At 44.3% G+C, this 12,242-nt stretch overlaps 1 protein-coding gene across 1 annotated transcript; it reads right to left on the reverse strand.

The window, feature by feature from the left end:
• Positions 1–4,099: 4,099 nt before the first annotated feature.
• On the reverse strand, positions 4,100–8,366 carry LOC123994371 (lumican-like). The gene is made up of 3 exons (XM_046296881.1): positions 7,766–8,366; positions 5,963–6,838; positions 4,100–5,691 (listed from the first exon to the last, which is right to left on the reverse strand). Exons 2-3 carry the CDS (start codon positions 6,834–6,836, stop codon positions 5,537–5,539), a joined length of 1,029 nt encoding a protein of 342 aa, XP_046152837.1. The 5' UTR covers positions 6,837–6,838; positions 7,766–8,366; the 3' UTR covers positions 4,100–5,536.
• Positions 8,367–12,242: the final 3,876 nt, after the last annotated feature.

The raw sequence follows: 12,242 nt of genomic DNA on the forward strand, positions 1-12,242 counted from the left end.
ACTGGTGGAGCAGAGAGAGGATGTGTGTGTGAGGGTGAGGGTGGGGGGTAAGAGTGGGGGTAGGGGTGAGGGTGGGGGTGTGTGTGAGGGTGGGTGGGGTGTACGGGTGAGGGTGGGGGTAGGGGTGAGGGTGGGTGTGTGTGTGTGCGTGGGTAAGGGTGGGGGTATGGGTGTGTGCGGGTAAGAGTGGGGATTGTCTTTTCGGTAGTGTTCATTGGCTACTTTTCACCAGCCCAGCATACAGCAAGTTTTTAAAGGAACAAAGAGTTTGGTCTGCTTTGTGTTTTAATTGTTGCCATGGAAAAAATATGTTGATACTGGTATTGTCCCGGCCCAAGCTGGAACGTCAGCCTCCACCCCATCATCATCGCCATAGCAATGCACATGACCACTTCATAGGTTATGTTTATCATAGTAACAGTCCAAGACTGAGTGGAGCTTAGGGAATCGTTCAGGCACCTTGATAACCATGAATGTAAGGCTACTGAGTACTAACACTCACAGGCACTCACATCTCTGTTTGTGTGTGATAAACAGGTCAGGCCCAGGGCGGAAAGGAGCAGAGCGGGGACATCTGGATCCTGCTCTCTGTGGAGAGAGAGGGAGAACGAAACGGGGAGATGGAGAATTGAGGGGGCGAGAGAATAGGGGATATGGGAAAGAGAGTAGAGAGAATTCAGGGGGTGAGAGAATAGAGGATATGGGAAAGAGAGTAGAGAGAATGAAACGGGGAGATGGAGAATTGAGGGGGCGAGAGAATAGGGGATATGGGAAAGAGAGTAGACAGAATTGAGGGGGTGAGAGAATAGAGGATATGGGAAAGAGAGTAGAGAGAATTGAGGGGGTGAGAGAATAGAGGATATGGGAAAGAGAGTAGGGAGAATTGAGGGGGTGAGACAATAGAGGATATGGGAAAGAGAGTAGGGAGAATTGAGGGGGCGAGAGAATAGAGGATATGGGAAAGAGAGTAGGGAGAAAACTTGCCCCCAAAATTTTCTGAGCAAAAATGATTTTCATTGTTGGATATAAGAATATAAAAACACCAGGAAATCAGTGATTTTAATTTAGGAAATCTCTTCCCAAGTATTCTAATGCATAGTACAGAGACACACGGATTGTATACAAATGTAAGCAATATTTTAAATGATTTTGTTTTAGTCAAATATTATATCTGTTTGGGCTTCTTGAAATCAATTTGCAGTCTACAAATTTGTAATTATATTCCAGCCACTCGACCATCCGCTCAAGAAAAAATCGTCCCATGGCTGAATCTAGTTGATGATCACAGGAATTGACTATTCAGACAGAGAAAATAGAGAAAGGAGGGAGGGAGAGAGGGGAGACAAAAACATTTAACAGAGGAGGAAAGAAAGCGCAGAGTGAGAACAGCTGGAGAAGGTGCCCAGGATGGGCCTTTGAGCCGAACGTCCTGGCCAGGCAGCTGATTAAACTTTCATGAAACATTTCCAAATGAAGGGAAGAGGAAGTGCCGGCCATGACTTTATGAAGGGCTTTATTGTCTAGACACGGCAGCAAGAGCTCCAAGCTATTCTCCAACGGAAATGGCGAGGAGGAAGAGGAGGAAATTATATTGGATTTGGAATCAGTAAGAATGATTGTGCAAAAACACAATAAGACGTGAGCAATATTGTAAAGACTAATATGATACATGTCATCTAGGTAATTTAGGGGTTTTATAAATCCTTTCTTTTATAAAAATTTCCAGAGGACGTCATTTGAGGTAGGTCTCTTGTTTAGGTCAAAGAATATCCAGGAATATAGACTAGACATATAGAAGCACCGGCAGAATAGCACTCAGCCTAGAGTGAAAGAAAACCACTGTGTCAAATAGAATATAGCCCTCTCAACGATATTATTTGTGCATGAGGAGTAATTGCAAGGTGTGATGGACTATAACAGCGGGATCTTATTACAAGTAACAGGCTGGAAAAACGTCTGGCAACCTGTTCAGTGATACTCGCTAAAGACGTTTAGCTAATTAGCTGACCTGGAGCCTGTAGAAAGTGTCTGCTCTAATTGGGCATGCACGAGTTAGCCGACACCACAGATCCCATCCCAAATACGACTTTACATAGCCAGCATGCTAACAGTTCACTCCTACTACACATTAAAACAGAAATGTCTTCAGTATAAAACTACACAAGAAAACTAACAGATGCACATTTCCACATGAGGGAGTAAATGTTTTAAAATATCACTCCCGCAACACGGGCACTTTCGTAATTTCTCAGCCTCGGCATTTGAACTGGAAGAATTGCTTCACCAAATTAGTCCAACGTTCCTCACTCTGTATTTGTCTGTGGACTGTCTGCGCCAGGAATTTGCCATGTCTGGTCTTTGGAAAAGACGAGGAGGAGTGTATGGGATTACAGCTTGATACAATGTGAGAAACACATTAGTCCACTGGTTCTGCTCATCCAACAGCTCTTCCCTGAAATCCCCTCTCCCTATCCCAAATGGACTCCCCCAGTCCCACCCACCCTGGACACTTCAGAGAGGTTGTCAACATCTGCAAAACCATCTGCAAAAACAACCAGTGCCTACGTGTAGACCTGTTTGGAACATGTAGGCACCGAATTACGTGTTTATGTCATTCTTTTTCTTTTTTTCTTTTACCCCGTTTTCTCCTCAATTTCGTGGTATCCAATTGTTTAATAGCTACTATCTTGTCTCATCGCTACAACTCCCGTACGGGCTCGGGAGAGACGAAGGTTGAAAGTCATGCGTCCTCCGATACACAACCCAACTAAGCCGCATTGCTTCTTAACACAGCTCGCATCCAACCCGGAAGCCAAGCCGCACCAATGTGTCGGAGGAAACACTGTGCACCTGGCAACCTTGGTTAGCGTGCACTGGACAGCTGGTTGAACAGCTGGTTGTTCATCATTCTGATGGAAAATCACCACCGGGCCATACTTTAGTTATGATCCTGTGTTGGAGGTGGTGCACACTGCACAAATGACTCTCAAAGCACAAATTGGCCGCCAAACATCACCCAAGTGGCTGCTTGACCTGTTTGGCGTTACTTACGGTTTATTATTGGAACACCAAAAACCTGTTTACCACACATCATTACATCAAGGCTAACCGTGTGGATAGTTACAGCTACCTCAACTGAGCATTTCAGCTCTGGTTCCCAGTCAAACCCTGCAGCCCCTGCAGCCCTCCAGGACCATACCTACATGCCTGCACTGGCACTACATCCACCCTCCCTCCCTCCCACCCATCCACCAAACCCACCAAACCCACCCACCCACCCAACCATCCAAGGAGAATATGGAATAGATCAGAATGTTCCACTTGATATTCATGTGCAGAGACACAGCATGACACTGGGAGATGACCCATTTCCTGCAGGAAGAGAGTTGCCAACCATCGTGGTGCAGGCCCAAACACAACACATTAACCCCTAAAACACAACCCACTCAGGAAAACTTAAAGTAAGAAGCAACATACATGTGTCAGTGTAGGGCCTGGGGGGTAAGAGACTAGAGAAATCTCTTTCTTCTTGTGTCAGTGTAGGGCCTGGGGGGTAAGAGACTAGAGAAATCTCTTTCTTCTTGTGTCAGTGTTGGGCCTGGGGGGTAAGAGACTAGAGAAATCTCTTTCTTCTTGTGTCAGTGTTGGGCCTGGGGGTAAGAGACTAGAGAAATCTCTTTCTTCTTGTGTCAGTGTAGGGCCTGGGGGTAAGAGACTAGAGAAATCTCTTTCTTCTTGTGTCAGTGTTGGGCCTGGGGGGTAAGAGACTAGAGAAATCTCTTTCTTCTTGTGTCAGTGTAGGGCCTGGGGGGTAAGAGAGTAGAGAGATCTCTTTCTTCTTGTGTCAGTGTTGGGCCTGGGGGGTAAGAGAGTAGAGAGATCTCTTTCTTCTTGTGTCAGTGTAGGGCCTGGGGGGTAACAGACTAGAGAGATCTCTCTTCTTGTGTCACGTGTTTTGTGTATGTTGTCATACTGCAGACACATTTACTGTCTGTTTCCTCAGGAAACAGTATATGGTAAATGTAGTCATTTAAAAAAATATTCTGCTGAATTTACGACTGAGTATTATAGGTTTAAAACAAACATTACCACACATGAGTATTGGAAATGTAGTTTATTCAAATGTATGTTATGTCCTCACAGTAAATTCACCAGCGATTACTGAGTCAAAAGCCATAATGAAAATAAATCTGGATATACTCTGCCCAAATAGCACGACATTCCACCAACGTTGCCACAACAGAGCAAGATAAAGTTAGCGTCACAACAAATTGTTGCTATTCTGATAAAGCTATACGGGCAAAAGCACACATTAAACATGGCAAACAAGGTAACCATGAATGGATAAAAACGTAAAATGCTAGCTTTTATTATCATACAGAGTTACCATGAGATGCATGCAAGCAATGCAAAAGTTGTATAAATGTCGGCATAACAACGGTGATCTGCAATGAATGGGCGATTGACTCTTATTTAACTGCATAATAACTCATTCAAAAACAGTAAATTACTTCAGCAGAGCTATTCAGTGTCGAGCCTTTTAATCTTGTCGATAAGGATGATTAATAACTTTCCCCCCAACATTCATACAGAAAGATGGATAATATGCCAAAGCTTTTGACATATGACACATGAGTTTGAATTTGGTTCCAAAAGTGTTCCACTGTTCAATATTTCCCCAGTAGACATTACACCAGAGTACACAACACAGCTCTCTTAGATACTTTTATTCCTTACCTGCAGGTCTTTTGCACAGCAATATAATTCTGGGAGTGTACAGACTAAATACAAGAAACCTTTAAAAAACAGCATGACAAACATACAAAAGAGGAATGGGCAATGCATTTATTTGCAAGTGAGATTTAGTCCCATATTCCTCAATGTACTTGTCTGAAAACAACATGTGCCACTACTTTTGGAATGTTTGAAGTGTGTGAGCTGCATTTTCATTAAAAGCACTTCATTCAGGAAACACTATGTTCCTATATTGTCTCTTTTGCACAAGAAAAGGCACCTGTTGTTTGAAACAAGTACATACAAGTACAGTTCAAGTGCTTTTTACGAGGCACCGTTACATTATATTGTGGCCGATTTGCCGCAAATTTGGGTAAAACTATTAGTACAGGGCCAGCCATTTGCTACGGCCAAAATACCCTATGGTTGTCATGAGAATACCATGATGCACTGCAAAATAAAGGTCTCTCCGGAGTCTCTAACCTTTGCTGGTTTGTTATTTCATAGTCTGTGTTTACAGAAAGGACTACCGATGAGTTGACAGAGGTGACCTCGATTTCGCCGGTAGGGGGAGGATACATATTTAGGGTTGTTGCAAACACTGTCGCTCGGGTTCATTATCCACACTAGCATTTCACTTAGAATAAAGAAACATATTGGCCATATATTCTGAGTAGTATGCTATTGTAGATATTGGAATATAGCCACATTGTGTCTATTGGGGTTTGAAGGATTAGTTTAGGGTAGGTCGTGGTGCCGGGGGAGGGTCACAGAGGGAGTCTTGCGGATGAGGGGAGGGTCCTTAGTCGAAGATGATGTCAGAGGCTTGGCGCAGGCAGTTGGAGGAGTCATGGGGTAGGTCGGCATGTGTGATGTTGTTCCCATCCAGACGCAGGTGCTTCAGTCTGGAGTAGTTCAGGGGGCCAGAGAACTTGCAAATATTCTCCAGGTTGAACTCTGGAAGGGTGGGAAGGGGTTTGGTGAACTGACTCATACATGATTCAACATTTCCTACTGTATGTACACATCCTACACCGATTGCCTGACACTTGCTGGAGGTAGACTTGAGGATGGATATGACTGAATTAGATGTATTTGTAATTGCAATGTCAAAATAGAGAAAGAGAATGTTGAAAGAGAGAAAAGAGAATAGAGAAAAGAGAGAGAAGAGAAAGAGAGAAGAGAAAAGAGAATGAAAAAAAGAGGAAACACAAAGAAAATCACTCACTGTTGATTTCGTTGGCCTGCAGATAGAGATGCTCCAGCTGTTCGTTGATCTCAGGGATGGACTGCAGCTTGTTGTAGGACAGATCCAGCTCGATCAGGCTCGTCACATTGAACACGCCCGCCGGAATCCCTGCATCCGTCATCTGATTGTAGGCCAACCTCAGGTACGCCAGCTTGGGCAGCTCTTTGAGGTCCCCGGCGGCGATGCTGCTGATGCCATTGTGATCGCCATAGAAGGTCTCCAGCGAACTAGGCATGCCTGAGGGCAGCTTCTTCAGCTTGTTGTTGGTCAAGTCTATGGCCACCAGCTTGTTGAGGCCCTTGAAGACCCCATTAAGAGCTTTAGAGGTCAACTCGTTGTTCTGGAGGTGGACCGAGGTCAGGTTCTGCATGCCGGCCAGACTCCCTGCGGGGAACTTGGACAGCTGGTTGTTCATCATCTTCAGCTCGTCCAAAGACATGGAGGGAGGGATCACAGCTTCCGTCAGTTTGTTGAAGCTGAACAAGATCTTATGAAGTCCGGTCAGCTTGTCGATGGTTCCCTTGGCCACCTTCTCATTGGTGATCTGGTTATGGTCCAGGACCAGCCAACGGAGTTCAGCCGTGACGTTGTCGAAGACCCCAGCCTTGATCTCCTCGATCAGGTTGTTCTGCAGGTACAGGTACTTGATGCCTGAGGGCACAATGGGCACAAACTTAAGGTTGCGGGAGTCACAGTACATGGCAGTGGGGAAGTTGATGGGGCACTCGCATTCCTGGGCACAGTTGGCGCTGGACGGGCCGTACTGGGAGGCCGGCTGGTAGTCGTAGTCATCGTACTGACCCACGGTCAGGCTGACCAGCACGGCAAAGATGGGGACACGGAGGGGAAACATAACTGTAATGGGGAGAAGAAAACAGACAGAGGGAGAAAGGGAGACAAAGAAAAAACGTAATGTGAAATAGGGAGAAAGTCAGCAAAAGTTTGTCTACCACATCTTGAACATTTCATACATAGTCTTACCGACTATTATCCTGAGTGGTACTTTGATTTTAAAATCTACAGAGAACAAACTCTATTTGAACAGTTAAATACATAACATTTCGATTGCATGATAGACGACATAAACTGGTAAAGAATGGACTTGTTACAGATTCCAAGATAGAAACATTCATCTCAGGCCACTAGGGTTCCCTGAGAGAGAAAAAAACATCGATTGAAAACCCTCAATTGACCAAAACTATTCATGAATCACCCTAAAGCAGCAATCTGGTAATACCAGTGAACTGCAAAACTCTTTAAAAAAAGAGGCAGATCCCTACTGTAAATACTCAGAACTATCTATAAACCAACAATGCAGGTTTTTCAGTGAACACACACTTTATAATGTCAACAAATAAAGGCAATAAATATCATCACAACATATTGACACTTTTAAGAGGATTTAACTCAATGTGTTGATTTAAAGTATGACATGTCATCACATGATAATACCGTACTGAAAATGCAAACACATGAATGCCTTTGACTGACAATACTGTGCATCAATACAGTGTATTCATTTTATAAATGCATTCATGCCATGGTGCAATATAAGAACAACACATTGTCCAACGCAACATGAAAAGCATCAGATAACGTCGAAGTACAAAAATCTCTCCACTCCTTTCTCTTGTCAAGTGACAACTAGTTAACCCTGTATCACACACAATCCTCCCCCAGAGTTTAGCTGGGACTGGGATAGCTATCAATCCCAGCATGGAAAGACCTAGGGACAACCGAGCAGAAACCCTTCAGGAAATGACAAGAGTCCATTCCTCTTACCTTTCTCTCCTCTCTCTCTCTCTCTCCCTCTGCGTGTGGGATAGAAGGTCAGCAGGTAAAAAGACTGTGGTTGCTCAAAAGCCAGATGTCTCTGGAGAGAGGGAGGAGGACGAGGGAGAAAGGGAGAGGGAGGGGGAGATAAAGAGAGTGAGAGAAAGAGAGAGCGAGGGAAAGGGGTGGGAAGGCTTCTGCTTCTTCAGATGACTGTGGTCCCGGAATGACAGAAGGCAGCTGCCCAAACTGTAGTATACAAAGACGATGGCATCGACATGAGTTTTTAAGGCATGGAATCTGAGAATTATGGGCTCTGCCTAACCAGTCACAGGTGCACCAGTGCAGTCTGGGATACGAGGTCCGCCTCGTGTGTGAATGAGGATGCGAAGCCTCACAAAGGACACATGGCATCATATATATCTGTCATTTTTCCTCCCTTTCCACCAAACAACCACCTCCCTTTCTTCCTTTCTCCTACTAACAAAAAAGCGAAGTGAATACAAGTTAAAACAAAAGGTTCCTGGAATGGTAAAGAAGGTGAGTGGAAAAACTCTGTCTGCAGCCAGAGCCAGCTGCCAATTGTTATGCTGCAGCATGAAACCTTAAATAGGGTCTCGGAAAAAGTGACGAGGTCTTAGTGGACCAGAAATTGATTATAAAACAGCCTATGCTGAATCCCAAATTGACCCCTAGCCCCTAACCTAACGTAGCAGGTGTAAGAAGACTCCTGAGTCCCCACATCCGTTTTTCAGGGGAAATACCGTAATCCTGAAAATCGGAAACATCCGCTTTCTTCCGAGCCCGTGGAGAGTGCCTAGCCCCTAAACCCTAACCTCATCTGCCTCTTCATGGTAAACACATGGTACCATAATAGAGGAAAGTAAGGTGAGGCAGACGTGAGTCCAATGAATTCCATATGTCCCCAGCAGAGGAGGCTGGTGGGAGAAGGTATGGGAGGACGGGCTCATTGAACCCGTATCAAACACATCAAACATATGGAAACCACATGTTTGACTCTGTTCAATTCATTCCATTCCAGCCATTACGATGAGCCCGTCCTCCTATAGCTCCTCCCGCCAACCTCCTCTGATCCCCACTGTAAATAACTCAAGTGCTGTCAGACCCCCTCCTTCTCCTCCTCCATCCATTTATCTTCACACACTTCAAAGTGCTCTTCATCTCCTTCCATATCCAACTATCCGTCTGCAGACTGCACTGCATCTACAGTACACGTTTCAAGACAATGGCTGTTCTAGAAGATATTGTTGAAATTGCTGAAGAAGACTGAAATTATAGTGGTTTCCCAATTTGACCTTTCTTTGTTTATGTTCAACTCTTGCGTCACTGCAGGGCTGTCGTCTGGATTCAATTGGTCACAGTCCCATGTGTGTCTCTACACACGTCTTTCAGTCGCCACTAGTTACCACAGCCACAAAATAATAGACCCCACCCATTTCTAAAGAATATCTTCTTAAAATGTGATTTTAAACCTAACCTTAACCACACTGATAACCCTATTCCTAACCCTAACCTTAAATTAAGACCAAATAAGTACTTTTTGTTTTCAAATATCGTTACGATATAGCCAATTTTGACTTTGTGGCTGTGGTTACTAGTGGAAACCATAGCTGTGTTTGAATACCCAAACTAACATACTGTATACTATATACTTCATGAGTATATACTACACACTATATACTATTAGTTCATTTTAGTATACTATAAACGAACAGTATGCTTTCATTTGAGCGTACTAGCTCTTCAACCTGTCTACAAGAAGTTGACGCTGTTGCTATGCAACCTCTTGTTAGCTAGTTAGCATAACAAATGACTAGTTAGACATTTTACAACTTCGGGTGTGTTCTTAAATTCAATGTGGAGTGTCAGAGTGCGCTTGTAAATTCAGAACGTTGTCAAGTTGTCCGTTTGTAAATTCAGAGCGTTTCGCTCTCTGGCAACAATTTATTAAGCTTTTTTTCCCGACGTTTACTTGACACCAGCCATTTTCAATGGGTGTTTTGCCAATGTTTACTGACACTGGCCATTTTCAAAGGGGTGTTGAGCACTCCAAAATTCATTATTCTGATTTCTGGTACACTCAGACGAGAGTAGATAGCCAGCCCGAATTTACGAAAGCACCCGAATGTCCATTGAGAATGCACAACGACTATACCATTTAGCAAAGCTAAGAATGACTGGAATAATCAAGTCAATAAATGCTGGGTAGTTAGATAGCCTATAGTTAATATACTGGCAAGTTTGACATACCAGTACATACTGCTGTAATGATATGCTATGTGGTACGTAAGGACAGCGTAGCTAACAAATTGTCAGTCAACATAACATGTAAGGTAACTTATTTGAAGTCATGACTTTATTACATTGCTCAAACTTTTCTTAACATTTGTCATAATTAGTTAAAGCAATGAATTTGTATCCACTCTCGTTGTACTTCAGCTGCATATTTTCCGCCATTTTCTTCAAATCTGAAAACGATGTGAAGCCACACCCATTTTCTGAAGAATTGCATTATGGGCCCTAAAGTACGGAAATAGTGTCCTATGCCTGTATACTTCATATTTTGGCGACATCCGGGAACTTTTGGCATAGTACGGTTAGTGAGGTTAGTATGAGTATTCGAACACAGCTCATGCCTTTCTGGCGGCCATCTTATATTGAAAAGACCTCCCGTGTCAATATTGGACTGCAGAGAGGATTTGAGGAGGAGCATGTGTGTACTTCTTTTTGACCGTTTCCAAAGGATCCACCGTGGCCTACAGCTGTGTAGCCTATCGCTTCAAAAACCCATGATTCAGTTAACAATGAACATGCTTCTAACTCACATGATGGTTTTCTTGGAAATAAAACCACTGTGGCCTACTGGGAAGCTTATGGTTACAAAAACCTATGATTCATTTGACAATGAACATTCATCCTACTCACACCTAACCGAATTGCTCAAGATTCTCAACTTGACAAATTGCAGTAGCTTCCAGACACTTCTGATAAGACTAGCATCCTCGAGAACGTTTACCATATGTATTGCTTTCAAACCGTTTTAAAAAGCCATGTCCTTGCTTGCTTCTGTGTTCACCTCCATCCTTCTTGTCTTTAGATCATTTTCTTCTTCATGTCCCACATGGTCGTCCCAAACTTAAGCAACTGTCCCTTGATTTCTCCTCCATCTCACCATCCCATCTAGTTGAAGGCCTTGGTCATGGTTTTAAGTGGAAACATGACCAAATACAAACAGTGTAGCTATTCCCTCCGCAAGGCAACCAAACAAGCAAAGCGTCAGTATAGAGGCAAATTGGAGTCGCAATTCAGACACAAGACATATGTGGCAGGGTCTACAGATAATCACGGATAACAAAAAGAAAACCAGCCCCGTCGCGAACATTGATGTCTTGCTCCCAGACAAATTAAACAACTTCTTTGCGCGCTTTGAGGACAATACAGTGCCACCGATACGGCCCACTACCATAGAATCTGGGCTCTCCTTCTCCATGGCCGACGTGAGTAAAACATTTAAACGTGTTGACCCGTGCAAGGTTGCCGGCCCAGACGGCATCCCTAGGCGCATCCTCAGAGCATGCGCAGACTAGCTGGCTGGTGTGTTTACAGACATATTCAATCAATCCCTATCCCAGTCTGCTGTCCCCACATGCTTCAAGATGGCCACCATTGTTTCTGTTCCCAAGAAAGCTAAGGTAACTGAACTAAATGACTATCGCCCCGTAGCACTCACTTCTGTCATCATGAAGTGCTTTGAGAGACTAGTCAAGGATCACATTACCTCCACCCTACCTGTTACCCTAGACCCACTCCAATTTGCACACTGCCCCAATAAGTCCACAGACGATGTAATTGCCATCACACTGCACACTGCCCTATCCCATCTGGACAAGAGGAATACCTATGTAAGAATGCTGTTCATTGATTACAGCTCAGCATTCAACACCATATTACCCTCCAAACTCGTCATTAAGCTTGAGAACCTGGGTCTTGACCCCGCCCTGTGCAACTGGGCCCTGGACTTTGACGGGCCGCCCCCAGTTGGTGAAGGTAGGAAACAACATCTCCACTCTGTTGATCCTCAACACTGGGGCCCTACAAGGGTGCGTTCTGAGCCCTCTCCTGTACTCCCTATTCACCCATGACTGCGTGGCCATGCACACCTCAAACTCAATCATCAAGTTTGCAGACGACACTACAGTGGTAGGCTTGATTACCAACAATGACGAGACGGCCTACAGGGAGGAGGTGAGGGCACTTGGAGTGTGGTGTCAGGAAAATAACCTCTCACTTAACGTCAACAAAACAAAGGAGGTGACCATGGACTTCAGGAAACAGCAGAGGGAGCACCCACCTATCCACATCTACGGGACAGTAGCGGGGAAGGTGGAAAGTTTCAAGTTCCTTGGCGTAAACATCACAGACAAACTGAAATGGTTCACCCACACAGACAGCGTGGTGAAGAAGG

The sequence above is a fragment of the Oncorhynchus gorbuscha genome, linkage group LG14 (assembly GCF_021184085.1).
Source record: "Oncorhynchus gorbuscha isolate QuinsamMale2020 ecotype Even-year linkage group LG14, OgorEven_v1.0, whole genome shotgun sequence".
NCBI lineage: Eukaryota > Metazoa > Chordata > Actinopteri > Salmoniformes > Salmonidae > Oncorhynchus > Oncorhynchus gorbuscha.

Excerpts from the sequence above, each read along its gene's own strand:
- LOC123994371 (XM_046296881.1), bottom strand. The coding sequence starts at position 6,836 with ATGTTTCCCCTCCGTGTCCCCATCTTTGCCGTGCTGGTCAGCCTGACC. Across the intron at positions 5,692-5,962 it reads GCAGGCCAACGAAATCAACA|AGTTCAACCTGGAGAATATT; the intron begins GTGAGTGATTTT and ends CCACCCTTCCAG.